This window comes from Nyctereutes procyonoides, unplaced genomic scaffold, assembly GCF_905146905.1.
Source record: "Nyctereutes procyonoides isolate TBG_1078 unplaced genomic scaffold, NYPRO_anot_genome, whole genome shotgun sequence".
Taxonomy (NCBI): Eukaryota; Metazoa; Chordata; class Mammalia; order Carnivora; family Canidae; genus Nyctereutes; species Nyctereutes procyonoides.
This window is the reverse complement of record NW_026575020.1, coordinates 19,079,096-19,098,736: the sequence shown is the minus strand read 5'-3', so window position 1 is coordinate 19,098,736 and position 19,641 is coordinate 19,079,096. Positions and strand designations below refer to the sequence as shown.

The 19,641-nt window shown below is 39.0% G+C and overlaps 1 protein-coding gene across 7 annotated transcripts in view; it reads left to right on the top strand.

The window, feature by feature from the left end:
• ACACA (acetyl-CoA carboxylase alpha) overlaps positions 1–19,641 on the top strand; it is a 289,228-nt gene that overhangs the window by 46,744 nt on the left and 222,843 nt on the right. For 3 of the 7 annotated variants that reach the window (XM_055322849.1, XM_055322865.1, XM_055322856.1), the window contains 2 exons: positions 14,957–15,003; positions 18,188–18,440. In XM_055322849.1, the coding sequence (XP_055178824.1) occupies positions 14,957–15,003; positions 18,188–18,440 (300 nt within the window). Of the gene's footprint in view, positions 1–5,583; positions 5,603–14,956; positions 15,004–18,187; positions 18,441–19,641 lie in introns of those variants that run through there. The other 4 variants (XM_055322841.1, XM_055322833.1, XM_055322873.1 and 1 more) reach the window with 2 other exon arrangements.

The window sequence follows — 19,641 nt, the reverse complement described above, 5'->3', positions numbered from 1 at the left end:
CGCTGCACCACCCAGGAATCCCCGATTTAGTTGTTTTAAAATGGGAGGGAAAGTGGGGAAATGGTGACATTTGTATTAATGAATTTACAGTTCATATAATTGACTAAGTTATGTCAAAGAACTGGCATTGTGAAAGCCAGCTGCAGAACTCTGTGATCTGATACTGACCTCTCTTAAATGCTGTGAACAGGTTCAGGTGTAGATCACTATGTAACATTCTTTTTCCTTTTCAATCAATGACTAGGAAATTTTTTTTAACCTGTCACACAGACTGGTTTAACAGGTCTGGGGCTAGTGTTTTTCTTTCTTGAAAAAAATTTTTCTTTGATAGCTAATATTCTTTTTTTTTTTTTTTTTAAGATTTTACTTATTTATTCATAAGAGACACAGTGATACAGGCAGAGGGAGAAGCAAACTCCATGCAGGGAACCCGATGTGGGACTTGATCCTGGGACTCTGGGATCATGCCCTGAGCCAAAGGCAGATGCTCAACCGCTGAGCCACCCAGGCATCCCTGATAGTTAATATTCTAATAGTCTTCATTGAAGAAAGAAGTAAAATAAAAATTATTAGAATTAGACATTGATTATTTTTTAAAAGATTTTATTTATTTATTTGAGAGAGAAAAAAGCACATGCATGGAGGTGGGGGTGTGGGGTCAGAGGAAGAGGGAGAATCCCAAACAGATTCCCTACTGAGTGTGTACCGCAGTGCGGGCTTGAACTCATGACTCTGAGATCCAGATCTGAGGTGAGATCAAGAGTCTGACGCTTAATGGACTGAGCCACCCAGGTGCCCCTGGAATTTAGTATTTCTAATTGGAAGAGTCTTTTTTACAATTTTTTTTTAATTTTTATTTATTTATGATAGTCTCAGAGAGAGAGAGAGAGAGAGGCAGAGATACAGGCAGAGGGAGAAGCAGGCTCCATGCACCGGGAGCCTGACGTGGGATTTGATCCCAGGTCTCCAGGATCCCGCCCTGGGCCAAAGGCAGGCGCCAAACCGCTGCGCCACCCAGGCATCCCTCTTTTTTACAATTTAGAAAAAAAAGGTTATATTATCATCTAACACAATCTTAAAGGTTAATAATGATAGTAACTGTGCATCAAGTACCTTTCCAAACCCTTAAAAAAAAAATTTCTATACTGGGGCACCTGAGTGGCTCAGGTTAAGTATCTGACTCTTGATTTCAGCTCAGGTCATGAACTCAGGGTTCTGGGATTAAGCCCTGTTTCAGGCTCCATGTCAGTGGGGACTCCCCGCTTGAGGATTTTCTCTCCCCCTCTGCCCCTCCCCTCGCTCGTGCCCTTGTGTGCACGCGCGCTCTCTCTCTCTTTCTCTTTCTCTTTCTCTCTTAAATGAATTTTTTTAAATGCAAATATATTTTTATTTTTTAGATTTTATTTATTTATTTGACAGTAAAGGAGTGAGAGTGTAAGCAGGGGGAATGGCATCCAGAGGGAGGGGGAGAAGCCTACTTCCTGCTGAGCAGAGATCACCGATAATAGGGCTCCATCCTAGGACCCTGGAATTATGACCTAAACTAAAGGCAGATGCTTGCGGCAGAACCACCCAGGCACCCAAATAAATAAATCTTTAAAAAAATTTCTGTACCTATTGAGGTGACTAACATTTTTAAATGTTAATCTTACACTTTAACAGATTATTGCTTAACTAGTTTTTTGTTCCATTAATTCTATAATTTAGTATTCACTACTTCAATTTAATAGACTATATGAAAATGATATTGAATAGGTAAGAAACTATGACAAATAGTTTCATAAGGACATTGCCTGAACACAAGGGATATGGATCTGACTGATAGTACATAAGTTCTTATGAGTTCAACCAATGAGTCTTAGATTATATATACTCTGAGGATACAGTTCTCTTATCAATTTGTTATTAAAGCTACCATAAAGCCATCTAATCTCTGGATGTTTAAGGAAGAAAGGGAAAGGTGCCTTCAGCAACAAGATGTTAAGTGCCTCACCCAAAGGTTTGTGGTCCCAGTTGATTTTGCCTCCCAATGATATTATTTGGGACTTAGGATCATTCCATCCTTTCAGCCTGCCAATCTCACCCTTCTTTATAGAAGGAACCAAAGTAGTGTTTATCACCATATGACATTAGGAATTGAAATTGCCTGGCAGTACTGGTTATAAATTACATCCCAGACAGAATAACTTGTATACATAATTTTCACCTTTTTTTTTTTATTTTTATTTTTTTTATTTTTTTTTATTTTTTAAATTTATGATAGTCACACACACACAGAGAGAGAGAGAGAGAGAGAGAGAGAGGCAGAGACATAGGCAGAGGGAGAAGCAGGCTCCATGCACCGGGAGCCCGACGTGGGATTCGATCCCGGGTCTCCAGGATCGCACCCTGGGCCAAAGGCAGGCGCCAAACCGCTGCGCCACCCAGGGATCCCCCAATTTTCACCTTTTAAATGATAATATGAAAGTTTGAAAATTCTGAGTGAATTCATGAAGTTAAATTTGAAAAGCAGACTTAGTTTTGGAGAACTGTTTTCAGGAAAATACAAGGTTTAATTTATAAATATTTGACTATCTCCTATGATAGAAATAGAGTGTACACTTGCTAATGAAGTTTCTAAAAATTACTTTCTGTTTTTGTAGACAGCTTTCAAATCTGTCCTTAGTCATGTAAATTGACACTGAGTTGTTTATATTTTGTGCTTTTAGTGATACTTGTGGCCCTGACAAAATAAACCATATAATTTCCCTTTGATTCCATCTCATAAAGTCTAAGAACTTAATAGAGTGTATAACTGTTAGGATGTACCTTAGATTTTTTTATTTTTTTTTTTAAGTATGCTTCAGGGATGCCTGGGTGGCTCAGCGGTTTAGTGCCTGCCTTTGGCTCAGGCCTGATCCTGGAGTCCCAGGATCAAGTCCCAGGTCGGGCTCCCTGCATGGAGCCTGCTTCTCCCTCTGCTTCTTTCTCACGCTCTTTGTCTCTCATGAATAAATAAATAAAAATATTAAAAAAAAAAAGTGTGCTCCATGCCCCGTATGGAGGCCAACATGGGGATTGAACTCATTACCCTGAGACCTGAGCTGAGATCAAGAGTTAGATGCTTAACCAACCGAGCCATCCAGGCGCACCTACCTTAGGAATTTTCTAGTCCAGTTTTCCACTCATTATGACAATATTTTATCTGATACTCCTGTTGAAAACTTCCAAATTATAGGCAGTTCATCATCTGACCTAACAAATCACAGGGCAACTAATTTTCCAGAGTTATTCATTTTTTTCAACTTAAAACTATTTCCCTAAAACCAAATAAGATGCTGTAATTCCTGGGTGCCTGGATGGCTCCTTCAGTTAAGTGTCTGCCTTCGGCTCAGTCATGATCTCACAGTTTTGGGATCTAGCCCTGTGTTGGACTCCCTGCTCAGCAAGGGGTCTGCTGCTCCCTCTCCCCCTGCTGCTCTCCAGTATGCTTGTGCGTGTTCTCTCTCTCTCTCTCTCTCTCTCTCAAATAAATAAATAAATAAATAAATAAATAAATAAATTGGAGAAAAAGAAGATGATGTAATCCCAAAAGAATTAGAAATCTGTTTTAACCTGTAAATTTCTCCATTTTTGCCAGGTAACGTAAAGTGCCATGCCTTAATACATCCAGGAGGCTTGGGGGGGCCAAAAATAAAAGCACCCTAGCAATATTTCTTCAAGAAAGAAATTGTTCAAAAAAAGAAAGAAAGAAAGAAAGAAAGAAAGAAAGAAAGAAAGAAAGAAAGAAAGAAAGAAAGATTGTTCTTTGAGACTCTGGAAGGCTGCTGACATACTTCAATTATGGCTCCCCCTTTTTCTGAATGCTGTTCTGTGAAATAAGATTATGAGGATAAATTGATTCATAACCCCAGAGCTTTTTGAATTCACAAAATAACTTTTTACCTGGAGGCCTCCAAATGTCTAGGGTATAATATTTGAAATAAACATGTGGCTGTGTCTCCTAGTTTTGTAACTCCCAATGTTCATTTGAATTCCTACAGAACACTCAGCCCGCAAAGGCCTAGTGTTTACATTGTGCGGTATTGGGTGTGTATTGGAGGTGGTAGATCTAAAACAATCAGAAGAAATAATAACTTTTCTCAGCTTCTTTGAGGAGGTAACTCATAGTTAACTATACAGTAACACATACTAATAGATAAGTGAATGACATACCTCTTGTCTACTTAAATGCTCGGGCAGTTATGAGATAAGATATCAGAGTGGTATAGACTTTAGTAAAGTTTTATATTATTTTTTTTAAAGATTTTTATTTATTTATTAATGAGAGACACAGAAAGAGGCAGAGACACACAGGCAGAGGGAGAAGCAGGCTCTGTGCAGAGAGCCCGACTTGGGACTTGATACCCGGTCTCCAGGATCACGCCCTGGGCCAAAGGCAGGCGCCAAACCGCTGAGCCACCCAGGCTGCCCTAAAGTTATTGTATTAAACTTAATTAAAATCCTTAGTTGTTGATACATTCACATAGTTCAAAATTTTAAACACAAAGACAGTCACCTCCCAACCTTGTCTTGTAGCCACTCAGTTGTCACCAGAGGCAAGTGTTCTTAATTTCTTATAATTTCTTAATCATTATCTGACATACTGATTTAAATATAAAGTTGTTAATTTCTTAGTAATTATCAGATATTTTATTCATGTACAGACATACTCATCTCTTCTGTCTCCCCTCTGCTGATTTTTTAATATAAATTATGCATACTTTACACACCATTCTTCACCTTTCCTGTCTTAACATAGGATGAACTTTTTACTTTTTTATTTTCATCAAAGTTATACATGCACATAGTTTAAAAAATCCTATTTTTTACAAAGTGTATTGCAATAAAACAGCATTCCCTTACTCCTTCCCCCTTCCATTAATTTTAGCTGACATATTACTATATCCTTTTGTCTGTACATAACATTATCTTACTATCTCTCGATTATTCATTTTTAGGCATTTTTTATTGATGTCTTACTATAGAAGATGAGTGTTTGACTGTTTTTTTTTTAATATTTTATTTATTTATTCATGAGAGACAGAGGCAGAGACACAGGCAGAGGGAGAAATAGGCTCCATGCGGGGAACCCCATGTGGGACTCGATCCTGGGACTCCCAAGTTCACACCCTGGGCCGAAGGCAGGAGCTAAACCGCTGAGCCACCCAGGGATCCCTTGACTCTGTTTTTTAACTGCATCACGTCAGGGGGCAACTAATGTCAGTTTGTCCTAGTAATGGTGATATTTAAACACTTAAGGTGATCACCATATTTCTCCATTCTAAGTATCTATTCCCTTTTGTAATTAATATGTAATCTGTGAGGCATTTTTTTTCCATTTTTCTTGTGGTAAAATACATATAAAATATACCATCTTGACCATTTAAAGGCATACAGTTCAATATTAAGTACATTTATAACCATGCATACCCATTAGTACCACCCATCCCCAAAACTTTTTTCATCTTGTGAAACTGAACTTCTATACCTACTAAACAATGGTTCTCCATTCTCAGCTCCCTACAACCCCTGCCAAACACCATTCTACTTCCGGTTTATATGATTTGACTAAGTACCTCATGTAAGTAGAATCATATAGCATTTGTCTTTTTTGTCACTGACTTATTTCACTTAGCATAATGTCCTCAAGGTTCATTCATATTGGAGCATATTGCAGAATTTCCTTCCTTTTTTAAGGCTGAATAACATTTATCTGTATGTGTATGCCACATTTTGCTTATCCATTCATCCGTCAATGCACACTGAGCTTTTTCCATGTATAAGCTATTGCGAATAATGCTGCTAAGAACATGGATGTAAAAATATATCTTTGAGAGCCTGTATTCATTTTTTTTGGGTATATATCCAAAAGTGGAATCGTTGGATTATATGGTAATTCTATTTTTAATTTTTTAAGGAACCACCATTACTATTTTCTTCAGGGGCTATACCAGGTTACATTCCCACTGATGGTGCCCAAGGGTTCCAGTTTCTCTACATCCATGCCAACGCTTGTTTTCTGTTTTTTTTTTTTTGATGTAGCCATCCTGGTGGGTATGGGTTGGTATCTTATTATTTTGATTTGCGTCTCCCTAATGATTAGTGATGTTGAGTATATTGATCTGCTTATTAGCCACTCATATATCTTCTTTGGAGAAATTTTTTTGGGGGATGGGGCAGAGACATAGGCAGAGGGAGAAGCAGGCTCCATGCAGGAAGCCCGAAGTGGGACTCGATCCCAGGACTCTGGGATCATGCCCTGAGCCAAAGGCAGATGCTCAATCACTAAGCCACCCAGGTGTCCTGGAGAAATTTCATTTTAAGTCCTTTGCCCATTTTTTTTTTTTTAAGATTTTTGTTTATTTATTAATGAGAGACACAGAAAGAGGCAGAGACACAGGCAGAGGGAGAAGCAAGCTCTGTGCAGAGAGCCCAACGTGGGACTTGATCCCGGGACTCCAGGATCAGGTCCTGGGCCAAAAGCAGACGCTTCACTGCTGAACCACCCAGGCGTCCCACCCTTGCCCATTTTTGAATTGGGTTGGTTCTTAGTGAGTTTTAACAGTTCTTTATGTATTCTGGATATTAATCTATTAACAGATACATGATTTGCAAGTATTTTCTCCCATTCTTTGGGTTGCATTTTTACTCTATTGATAGGGTTTTTTGAAGTGCAGTTTTCTTAATTTTCAAGAAGTCCAATTTGGGGACCCCTGGGTGGCGCAGCGGTTTGGCGCCTGCCTTTGGCCCAGGGCGCGATCCTGGAGACCCAGGATCGAATCCCACATCGGGCTCCCGGTGCATGGAACCTGCTTCTCCCTCTGCCTATGTCTCTGCCTCTCTCTCTCTCTCTCTCTGTGTGTGTAACTATCATAAATAAAAAAAAAAATTAAAAAGTCCAATTTGTCTATTTTTTCTTTTGTTAAGGTAGCTCTTGGTGTCATATCCAAGAAAAATTTTCCAAATCCAATGTTACAAACCTTTTGTCCTATGTTTCTTCTAAGAGTTTTATTAGTTTAGGTTTTACACTTAAAGCCTTGATGCATTTTTAGTTAACTTTTTAATGTGGTGTTAGGGAAGAGTCCAACTTTGTATGTGGAGATCCCATTTTCCTAGCATCATTTTTTGAAAAAGCTGTCCTTTCTTCATTAAGTGGTCTTAGCACCCTTGTCAAATATCATTTGACCATATACAAAGAGTTTATTTCTGGGCTCTGTTTTTTTTAATTGAAGTATAATAAACGTAAAATGTTATATTAGTTTAGGTATATAATTCAATTCTAAGCATTACGTAGTGCTCATCATGATAAGTGTACTCTTAATCCCCTTCAACTTACTTCATTCCTACACCCTCCCACCTCCCCTCTGACAACCACCAGCTTGTTGTCCGTGGTTGAGAGTCTGTTTTATTATTTGTCTCTTATTAAAAAAAGATTTATTCATTTATTTTTAGAGAGAGTTATGAACAAGCATGAGTGGGGGCAAGTGTAGAGGGAGAGAATCATCGAGAGGACTCTGTGCCAAGCCCAGAGCCTTATGTGGGCTTGATTTCAGGACCTGAGCTGAAACTAAGAGTCAGATGCTCAACTGACTGAGCTATCCAGGAGCCCCTATTTGTCTCTTTTTAAAATTCATTTGCTATGTTTCTTAAATTCCGCATATGAATGGAATCATATGGTATTTGTCTTTCTCTGACTTTATTTTACTTAGTGTAATACCCTCGAGGTTCATCCTGTTATTGCAAGTGGCAAGATCCCATTCTTTTTGGACTCTCTGTTCTGTTTCCCTGTTCTGTATATCTGTCTTTATACCAATACTGCAGCTTTGTGGTAAGTTTTAAAATCAGGAAGCATGAGTCTTCCAGTTACGTTCTTTTCAAGATTTCTCTGGCTATCTGGGGGTCCTTGGGATTCCATATGAATTTTAGGACAGGATTTTCTGTTTCTGCAAAAAACATTTCTACATATAAAGTCATGTCACCTGCCCTACCACCCCCCGATTTTTAATTTTCTGTTTCCATGTAATCTCTTTTTCTAGTTGCATTTTTTCCCTTAGAAGTAGTTTTTTGTTTTTGATTCTTTCATGTTGGAGGTTTTACTCAGACATCTAGTAACTTTTAATTGTCTCCTTAATTTTAACGGGGCAATTGAAAAGCTAATTCAAGGTTATGAGAATGAATGAGGCTGGTTGATCTACAAAGAAGTTAGGGTGATCTGGTGGGGCATCTTAGTTAGCAAACTCCAGTGTTACTATTTGAAGTTTTTTCCCTTGGTCTAGTTAGATTCTGCCAAGAAGGATCTTCTAATTTCTCTCCTGGTTGGTGAAAATTGGGGAAAAAAGGTTGGGAGCTATTACTCAATATGCTTAATTTTTCTGTTTTCAACATGGTATTATCCTCTTTACTGTTTCTGGTATCCCCCAGTCTAGAAACCTCATGTTTAACCCTCTCCAGAGAATGAATCTCCAGTCTTTTATCAGGACATTAGAGCAGCAGGCACCTGGGTTAAACCTCATGTTTAACCCTCTCCAGAGAATGAATCTCCAGTCTTTTATCAGGACATTAGAGCAGCAGGCACCTGGGTTAACTAGTTGGGAAGAAAATCAAGGATCTGAAGCCTCTGAAATAGAATTTCAACCAGATCCTCTTTATCTCCATCATTCACTTCCATGTTCTGAACATTTTGAAGATTCTTTGGTATAAAGTATATTGATTCTGAGTTTACCACAGATGGCTTATGATTCGGTTTCCCAGATTTGGGTAGTAGTTTATCATGTTTCTACCTGCTTTCTAAGAAAATTACCTTGCTGTTGTCTCCCCTGACTTTCTTTTGTGGGGGTGGGGGATATGAGGGTCTTTTGTGGGTTATATCTTTAAAAAAAAATTCCTTTACTTTTGTTTTTTCAGTAGGATTTTAGGCAGAAACAAAATGGATATGTGTTCAGAGCTCCTGGGTGGCTCAGTGGTTGAGCGCCTGCCTTTGGCTCAGGTCGGGATCCCGAGGTCCTGGGATCGAGTTCCGCATGAGGCTTCCTGCAGGGAGCCTGCTTCTCCCTCTGCCTATGTCTCTGCCTCTCTCTCTCTGTCTCTCATGAATAAATATATAAATTTTTTTAAAAAGATTTTATTTATTTATTCATTCATTCACTCATTCATTCATTCATGAGACACCAGAAAGACAGGCGCTCAACCACTGAGCCACCCAGGCATCCCAATAGATAAAATCAATATTTATTTATTTATTAGATTTTGTTTATTTATTCATGAGAGACACACACACACACACACACAGAGAGGCAGAGACACGGGCAGAGAAAGAAGCAGGCTCCTCACAGGGAGCCCGATGCGGGACTCGATCCTGGGACTCCAGGATCACGCCCTGGGCTGAAGGCAGGTGCTAAACTGCTGAGCCACTCAGGGATCCCCTAAATAAAATCTTTTAATAAAAAAATAGGTATGTGTTCAACCCATTGTCTTTATCCAGAAGTTTGGCAAGGCTTCTTTATTTTTTTTTAAAGATTTTATTTATTGATTGATGAGAGACACAGAGAGAGAGGCAGAGTCACAGGCAGAGGGAGAAGCAGGCTCCATGCAGGGAGCCCAATGTGGGGCTCGATCCCTGAACTCCAGGATCACGCCGTGAGCCAAAGGTAGACGCCTAACCACTGAGCCACCCAGGTGTTCCCTGGCAAGGCTTCTTTATTTTTTTTTTTATTATTTTTATTATTTTTATTTTTTTTTATTTATGATAGTCACACACACACACAGAGAGAGAGAGAGAGAGGCAGAGACACAGGCAGAGGGAGAAGCAGGCTCCATGCACCGGGAGCCCGACGTGGGATTCGATCTGGAGTCTCCAGGATCGCGCCCTGGGCCAAAGGCAGGCGCCAAACTGCTGCGCCACCCAGGGATCCCAAGGCTTCTTTAAATATTTCTTGGAAGATGCAGAAGCTTTCACCAGCTTTATCCTTGAAAAATATTCTATATCCCTGGACTGAGAAATGAGGAATAGAATAGACAATTACACAATGTTATGTTTTCTGACTACTGTACCCTAAAGAAGTATACTCTTGTTTTACAAAACAAAAACAAAAACAACATAACAAGTCTCCAGCTGGGTCTTGAAGGAAATTACCTCAAACTCTTGAAGCCATTCAAGTCTCATATTTCTCATAAATCATTGTATTCTATAGCCTGAGTGTTTACTCTGTGGCTTCTTCTACATGGAGTGCTTCTTGCTCTTGGTCCTTGTTTATATACTGGTTTTTTATTGTTAATGTCTTCTCACTCCGGGAACTCTTCCTTGATCCCTTTCCTTACCAGTACCACCTCCAAGTCTGGATAAAGTACTTTTCTTTTTTGTGTTTCTACATCTAGCAATTATTTTTTTAAAATGTTCTTTTTTTTAATTTTTTAAAATTTTTATTTATTTATGATAGTCACAGAGAGAGAGAGAGAGAGAGAGAGGCAGAGACACAGGCAGAGGGAGAAGCAGGCTCCATGCACCGGGAGCCTGATGTGGGATTCGATCCCGGGTCTCCAGGATCGCGCCCTGGACCAAAGGCAGGCGCCAAACCACTGCACCACCCAGGGATCCCTACATCTAGCAATTATTATACTACTATAAATTTATGTTTCTTTATGTATCTATAGCATCTTAGCCAGGGACCAAATCATTTTTATTCCATCTCACTATTTGGGACACAAGTACTTGTTTTTAAAAAATTAAAAAATAACAACAAAAAACTAACTCTCTCATGGATACTAAATTAATACTAAAATCCATTTAAAAGTTCGTCAGTAAAATGACAAAAATGAAAAAGTCATAATTGATGATTTCTTTTGAAGAAATTTAAATGAAGTTACTATCATTTAAAAGGCAACGATGTGTGGTTACTTTTATCAGTGACTAAGAAAACTAATTGCTGCTTCTTCATTAGAATCACTTGGGAAATACTGTCACTTGAGTTCAAGGGAAACATCCTAAATAAGTTTGGTAAAATCTGTTCTGTTTTAGAGAAATATCCCTGGGTGAAATGCAGACTGACTTTTATTTTTTTATTTTTTATTTTTTAAAAGATTTTATTTATTTATTCATGACAGACACAGAGAGAGAGAGAGAGAGAGGCAGAGACACAGGCAGAGGGAGAAGCAGGCTCCATGCAGGGAGGCTGACGTGGGACTTGATCCTGGGTCTCCAGGATCATGTCTCAGGCCGAAGGCGGCGCTAAACCGCTAGGCCACCAGGGCTGCCCAAGGCTGACTTTTAAATAAGTGAATTAGCTATAACTTAGCTTTATCCAATTTTCAGGCACATAGAGTATAGTTTGGGAGCCTTCTGCAAATATTTTGAAGGGTTTCCAAATAAAAGTTCAAGAACATTTTTAACACTTTTTTTTAATAGGAGAGAATTTGACAATGCCAACAATTTGGTCTAATGAAGAAATTTTTTTTAAAGATTTTATTTACTTATTCATATTTATTTATTCATGAGAAACACACACACACAGAGGCAGAGACAAGAGACAGAGGGAGAAGCAGGCTCCATGCAGGGAGCCCGATGGGGGATTCAATCCGGGACCATGGGATCCCTCCCTGAGCCAAAGGCAGATGCTCAACCGCTGAGCCACCCAGGCATCCAGAAGAAAATTTTTCTTTGGATAAACAATATACTACCACTCTATCTGGGGGGAAGCCTTCTTTTGGAGTTGGTAAGAGAGCAACAATATGAGCCTTCCTCAGAAGTCATTGCATTGTTTTTTTTCTTTCTAGAGAAGAGGATCTTAACCTGATTCCTAGCAAGGCTTTGGGAGTCCTAAACTTGTATGTGAGCAGAATTTTGGGTGAGGGTGAATTTTTGTCAAGAAAGTCCATAGCTTTTATCAGATTCCTTTTTTCTTTTTAAAGATTTTATTTACTTATTCATGAGAGACACACAGATCGAGAGAGGCAGAGACACAGGCAGAGGGAGAAGCAGGCTCCACGCAGGGAGCCTGATATGGGACTCAATCCCAGGTCTCCAGGATCAGGCCCTGGGCTGAAGGCAGCATAAACCGTTGAGCCATCCGGGCTGCCCCTTTATCAGATTCCTAATAGTGTCTTGACCTAAGGAAGTTTAAGAACCATTGGTTTATATATTAAATTACTGTGTTGCTCTCTAGTGAGAGCATAAAGTGGAGGAGGCAAGACAGTAAGGATTAATTGTGACTCAAGACTTTTTTGAAGTATGTTTAACTGGTACAAAAATTCACAGAACAGTATTCATTTTCATAAAGTATGGTATACTCTTAACATTTTCTGTTCTATTTCATTTTTAATGACTTTTTTTTTTTTTAAATAAGCTATGCTCAAGGTGGGGCTTAAACTCATGACCCCAACATCAAGAGTGGAATGCTCTACTGACTGAAACAGCCAGGCACCCTTTCATTTTTATTTTATTTTATTAATTAATTAATTAATTTATTTATTTATTTATTGTTTTTGTTTTTAAAGATTTTATTTATTTATTCATGAGAGACAGAGAGAGAGAGAGAGAGAAAGAGAGAGAGGCAGAGGCAGAGACACAGGCAGAGGGAGAAGCAGGCTCCATGCAGGGAGCCTGACGTGGGACTCGATCCCAGGTCTCCAGGATCATGCCCTGGGCTTAAGGGGGCGCAAAACCGCTGAGCCACCTGGGCTGCCTGCCCCTTCATTTTTAAATTGTTGGTTGTAACTCTCTAAATTTATTTCGTAGTATTCTTCATGGTGGTAACCCATAAACAGTGGTCTAGTATATAGCTTACAGAATACTTTCATTTGTTGTCAGTCTTCACAGCAATCCCCCGAGGTAATATATGACCTTTTTATTTTTGCAGATGACGAGGCTCAGAGATGTTAAGTGACTTGTTCAAGTTTGCACTGCCAATATTTGGCAGAGTCAGAATTTGATCTTGAGTCCTAGGTTTTGACTCCACCTCCACGGTACCTTTGGTGGTTGCAACTGATTCAAACCACTTCCCTTTTCCTTCCTCTTCTCACAGTCTCTTCCCTACCACAATTGTAGGGAATAATGCTAGTTTAGACTACATAATTGGGTAAATCCAGCTTCCCCAGCACTGTCCCCAATCCTGTCATTTGTTATTTGAGGTCTTCTCTTAGAAGTTCTGGATTTTTTCTCCACCCTGGATATTTGTCAGTGTCAGCCAACAGTGAAACTTGATATTCAGATCTCTGGGCCTCCAGCTGTGATTCTGATTCAGTAGATCTGGGGATTTAGACATACATGTTTTTAAAAATGACAATGGGGGCATCCCGGGTGGCTTAGCGGTTTAGCGCTGCCTTTGGCCCAGGGCGTGATCCCTGCATTTGATCATAGGCCTCAGGCTTGGCAGTCTGAGTGTCTTCTCCCTCCAGAAAGGCCTGTGCTACTTGCATCCCATTTGGTCTCCTCCACTGGCCATTCCTCACATAGCTTAAGGAAATGCCAGGGGTGGCTGGCCTCCACTTTGAGCCACCCTGTTGTCATTTTTTTTTTTTAAGATTTTATTTGTATTTATCAGAGACAGAAAGAGAGACAGAGGCAGAGGGAGAAGCAGGCTCCATGCAGGGAGCCTGAAGTGGGACTTGATCCCGGGTCAAACCATTACAAACACAAGTACCCTCACCTCAGAGTCATGAGCTTTACTGTCTATAGCTACTTTGGAAGAGTTTAAGGAAATGAATAAATGCATGTGGAAGAAACTGCAGCTGGAATTTGCCCCCAGGGGACACCTGGGTGGCTCAGCGGTTGGGCATCTGCCTTTGGCTCAGAGTGTGATCCCAGAGTTCCAGGATTGAGTCCTACATTGGGCTTCCTATGGAGCCTGCTTCTCCCTCTGCCTGTGTCTCTGCCTCTCTCTCTCTCTGTGTCTCTGGTGAATAGATAAATAAAATCTTAAAAAAAAAAAAAAAGGAATTTGCCCCCCCAGGAATTACGAGGAGAAGCAGAAGGCATGGGCTCAGTCCTTATCTCGCCCATGCTCCTGAGTGGAGTCTTCTAGTTGCCTTCATAAATAAAAACTGCCTGATTCCCACCCACCCGACCCCCTAAAAAAGCTCCATAGTCCTGAAACTAATAATAATATTGTGTGTCAGGTATACTAAATTTTTTTTTAATTTAAATAAATAAATAGCTCCATAGGTGATTGTTTTTTTTGTTTTTTGTTTTTTAAGATTTTGTTTATTCATGAGAGACACACAGAGGCAGAGACACAGGCAGAGGGAGAAGCAGGCTCCTTGCAAGGAGCCCGGGACTCCAGGATCATGCCCCGGGGCAAAGGCAGGAGCTAAACCGCTGAGCCACCCAGGGATCCCTCTCCATAGGTGATTGTTATACATAATCAAAGTTGAGAATTTTTGCCCTACATACATATAAATTGTTGAGCATGGAAGGAAACCTAGGATTTGGAAAACAACTAGAGACTCCTTGATCCCTTAGAGTTTTAGGGACTTAATTTAATGCAAAATCTGTCCCCTTCCTGGCTTCCAGCCCAGTGTGTGGGTATAACCATTTGGAGATATAACCGGAGTCTTACTGAATTGTAGGGGTTTCTAGTGGTTCTCTTCTCCCCACTGCTTTTTTGATGAAATGTTGGATATCATAGGGTTGGAATATGTTCACTGAAGTATACAGTTGGAAAAGGCACCTTGTGAAATGGTAAGCTTGGATTATTTAATACTCTGATGAGAAATAAAATCTTTGAATGTGTAATGCTTTTGATTTATAGATTCGAACAAATAATAAACAGCTGAACCTTATGCTTCAAGTTAAATAATAGATTTGATAAGAAAATTGATACTTTTGAAAAAAAGAAAATTGATACTTTGAGTATTATAATTTTGTATTTTGCTGAGCAAAACAGGAATTGCTAAAATTGGATTTCTTAAAAAAAATGCTTCAAATCTCTCTTTCTCTCCCTAGTTCTTTTTGGAGGTGGATATCTGCTCAGACAGTGAGAATTATAAGAGGTCAGTTACAAATAATGTTCTTTTATGTTTACAGTATGATGAAAATTTTATGTTCATGTGCTAAAATATTAAACCATAGACTTTTATAGTAAAAGTTGCCTTTTACAAAAGAACACAGGCAGATATAGGGGATAACCTGAAGTGAATGGTCTGACAATGGTAGTATTCCAGCCCCTACCCCCTCCTTCTCTTTAATACAGGACTAGAATCAATGGAAATGGGACAGGCTGTAAAGTAGCTTCTAGAATTTCTGGACAGCTACTCAGTGATTTTCCATACATGACCTCTCTTTTCTGGTGGTTTGTGGGCTTGTGCCTGGGGATACCATTCAGTAGAATTGCTGGTTGGTAGATAGGCTCTTTAACTGCTGACAACTGAGCTGCTTCCAATCTTTGCAACACTTCAGGGGAGGCTGCCTTCATGTTCTTCTTAGCCAGGAAAGAAGAATTTGAAGTTGACCTTAAGAAGCCTCTCATTTATTGATCCATTTCTTTTCCTTCTCCCATGGAATTAGAGAAGTGCTCTTTTCTCATGAATTTTTTTTTTTTGTGTGTGTAGTCATTTAATTTTGGTCAGACTATAAACTAGAACATGCCCCTGAGTGCCTTATTTATTTCTCCTGTGAAGAAGGCAGCCTGTGTTTTCTGTGTTAGTTGAGATGGAATTTGGAATTTTGCAGGGGGAGAGGGTCTCATTATTTTTTTAAACTTGATTATTTACTGCTCTAAAATATGAAGTAGTCTTTTTTGTTGCTGTATCTTTTGGTGTTCTTCAAAGGGGTCAATCTGTTAGAACTTTCCTTCCTTCCTTCCCTTACTTTCTCCTTTTCTCACTTTTTCCTTTCTTCCTTTTTTCTTTTTAATTTCTTTTTTAAAGATTTTATTTATTTATTCATGAGAGACACACAGAGAGAGGCAGAGACACAGGCAGAGGGAGAAGCAGGCTCCATGCAGGGAGCCCAATGTGGGACTTGCATTGGGACTCCAGGATCACACCCTGGGCCGAAGGCAGGTGCTAGACCACTGGGCCACTCAGGGATCCCTGCTTTTTTTCTTTTTAAATGATTTGGTTTTCTTTTAGATTTCTGGAAGTAACTATCTTAATAAAATTTGGAGACATTTAAAAATTATTTTAAAGAAATCTAATATTCCAAGGGAGACATGTAAATTTAGATGTCAGTTTTTTCCTGTTGCATGCTATTTATATGATTCTAGTTTTTTTTTTTTTCTTAAAGATTTTATTTATTTATTTGAGAGCGAGTGAGAGAGAGAGCTAGAGAGCACAAGCAGGGGGAGCACTAAGCAGGTAGCCCAATGCAGATCTTTATCTCAGGACACTGGGATCATGACCTGAGCCAAAGACAGACACTTAACCAACTGAGCCATCCAGGTATCTCCTGATTCTAGTTTTTAAAATAAGTTAATTTAAGTAATCTCTAACTCACTCTTAGGAAATATCTACAAGTAACTTTTTTTTAGCATTCCTGGCAATTTGTTAGTTTTATTCTTCTAGCAGAATGGTTCTCAAATTTTAGGACTTGTTAAAATATACATTACTGGGCCCCGACCTGTAGATTCTGATACAGTTAATTGCTCTGTGGTAGGGCCCAAGAATCTTTTAAAAGATACCCCAGTGCTGCTGCTGCTGCTGCTGCTGCTCTGAAACTACACTTTTTGAGAACCACTGATATATCGTTTACAAATACTATTTTATTTTGTCTTTGTAAATGAGTAAGCTCTGATTCACAAATCACACAAGAATAATGGTGCACATGTCATTTTAACATGTTTAATGATGATTTCCAAACATTTTTAAATCTTGATGTTTTGTTATCTTATGCCAAAGAATATTGCTCTCTACCTACTCTTACACTTCAAAGTAGTCTACAACATAATTTATTAATAGATTTTTTTTACCTATTGATATACCATCTCTTAGAGTACCTCAAAATCAAGATTGGGAATATTCCTTTCCAAATTAAAATTGTTAGGCTGCAAGCAGTTCAATTCTGAGTTGATATGTAGTTCTGAAAGTTTTTTTTATAGGATTTTTTGAATGACAGAATAAATATTGTTTCTTTTAGCTTTGGTTTTTATTGTTATTGTGGGCTTTGAACTATGTTCTGGTCTTTGTTAATTAGTTTGATAGTAGTTGGAAATATTTAATTCTGACTAATAAGGCCCTATACCTACAGAACTTACACTTAATTGAGATGACCCCTCCCTTATTTTTAATTATAGATTTTGAATTTGATAGATTCATTTTCTCCCTATCAATATCAGCACATTAGAGCCCAAAGTAGACATTTTGGGGTGAATTTTTTAACAATTGTAATTGAAGAAAAAACTCATGAGGACAAGTAAAGATTTCTTTTTCTAATTAAAAAATACCCATCTGGGGCAGCCTGGGTGGCTCAGTGGTTTAGCGTAGCCTTCAGCCCAGGGCATGATCCTGGAGACCTGAGATCAAGTCCCACATCAGGCTCCCTGCATGGAGCCTGCTTCTCCCGCTGCCTGTGTCTCTGCCTCTCTCTGTCTCTCTCAAGAATAAATAAATAGAATCTTAAAAAAAAAATACCCATCTGGAATTTACTTTAAAGCAGACTGTGTGTGTGTGTGTGTGTGTGTGTGTATGTGTGTGTATTAAGGTATCAACGTCCATATATTTTATGTGTATATACTTATACAAAAATAACTTACGTAAAATTCAGAGCCTCTCACAGTATAGTGTTGGAATGAAGTGATAGTTATGCATTTTACTCTAAATACCTTGTTTGAAATGACCACAATGCTCCCCAAATTTTTTCTCTCATTCTCCTCCTCAGTACTGACAACTGAAGTACAATATTATGAGCAGCTTTCACCTACTGCAAAGATTTCTCCATTATTCATAATTATCTCTTGGACATTATCAAATTGATAGAGATTGGGAATGGCTTATGGTTTTTTGAAGGAGATTTCTTTAAGGAAGAGGGAGCTAATTTATTTTTTTAGGCATAGTTATCATGATCTAGATTTTCTTCCCTTGTAGAAAACAGAGGCCCTGAAATAGAATAATCAAAGAAACTAGTTGTCAAACTATGTTTCTTCCAAGTGCCAGCTGTAGTATATTAGGTGTAATCTGTGACTATCCTCTGATACAGATTATTATCCATAACCTGGTTTTCTCACTATTTTCTTCATAGCTTTGAGAGCTCATTTTGAAAGAATAATGGATGAACCATCCCCCTTGGCCAAACCTCTGGAGCTGAACCAGCACTCCCGATTCATAATTGGTTCTGTGTCTGAAGATAACTCAGAGGATGAAATTAGCAACCTGGTGAAGCTGGATCTCCTGGAGGAGAAGGAGGGCTCTCTATCACCAGCTTCTGTTGGCTCAGATACACTTTCTGACTTGGGGATCTCCAGCCTACAGGACGGCTTGGCCTTACACATGAGGTAAGACAGAAATTTAATGTTTTACTTATTTAACATGACCTATTGGTTTCATTGATTTTGTTCTGGAAAGAGCAAGAATAATTTTAGCCAAGATTGTTCCACTTTGGGCAGCCCCGGTGGCACAGCGGTTTAGCGCCGCCTGCAGCCCAGGGTGTGATCCTGGAGACCCGGGATCCAGTCCCACATCAGGCTCCCTGCATGGAGCCTGCTTCTCCCTCTGCCTGTGTCTCTGCTTCTCTCTCTCTCTCTCTCTCTCTCTCTCTCTCTCTCTCTCTCTCTGTGTGTGTCTCTCATGAATAAATAAATAAAATCTTAAAAAAAAAAAAAAGATTGTTCCACTTTTTCCTGCATCACTGGACTTGAAACTTTGGTGAATAAATGAGAAATGATATATTTGGCATGAAGTGTAGTTTTCAAAGTATCTTTTCCTAAATATTCCTCTCAACTTTCTCCTGTTCTTTCTACATACTAGGTCTCTTAGTGACATCTAGTCAGTGAGAATTAGGTTGAGGAATTTTGTTTTCTGTACTACTTTCATGTTGTAACTATCTTAATGGTTGATAAGACTTTTGCAGGGTTGCGCAGATTTATAGTAATCTTTCTTTGAACTGCTTTACTATGTCAGAAAGGTATAATCTATTTCTGGCGGGGTCAGTCCTCAGTAACAACCTGTGGCAGGAATAAAAGGTTGTTATAGACCTCTCCTTTTTCTCTAGAAATGGAATTCTTTATATGTAATATAGAATGTCAGTAAATAGCAACACTAGATTATTCTTATTTATTGATGTTTGATTATACGACTAGTATGTGATATACTAACCTTTGGTCATTTGCTCCACATTTCTTGGATTACAGGGTGTGGATTAGTAGTTCTTGGTTTTCACTGTACATCAGAATCACTTGATGGAGGCTTAAGAAATGAGACTCATCTCCAGAGATTCTGATTCATTTGATATTGGCTTGGTTTGGAGCTGGGGCATTTTTCTTTTAAACTATCCATGTGATTCTAATGTACAGCCAGGTTTGAGATGATAGGTCTAGCAGAGATAAACATTAGTTAGAGTGGCTATTGCTGTTATTATCTTGGTACTTCTATTATTAATGGATCACTAAAATAATTAAGCTCCTTTTTATATACTCAAGATACAGACTGTGTAGTAAAATCCCATTCTGCGTCTGGCTAAATGTAACTCTCCTGGGA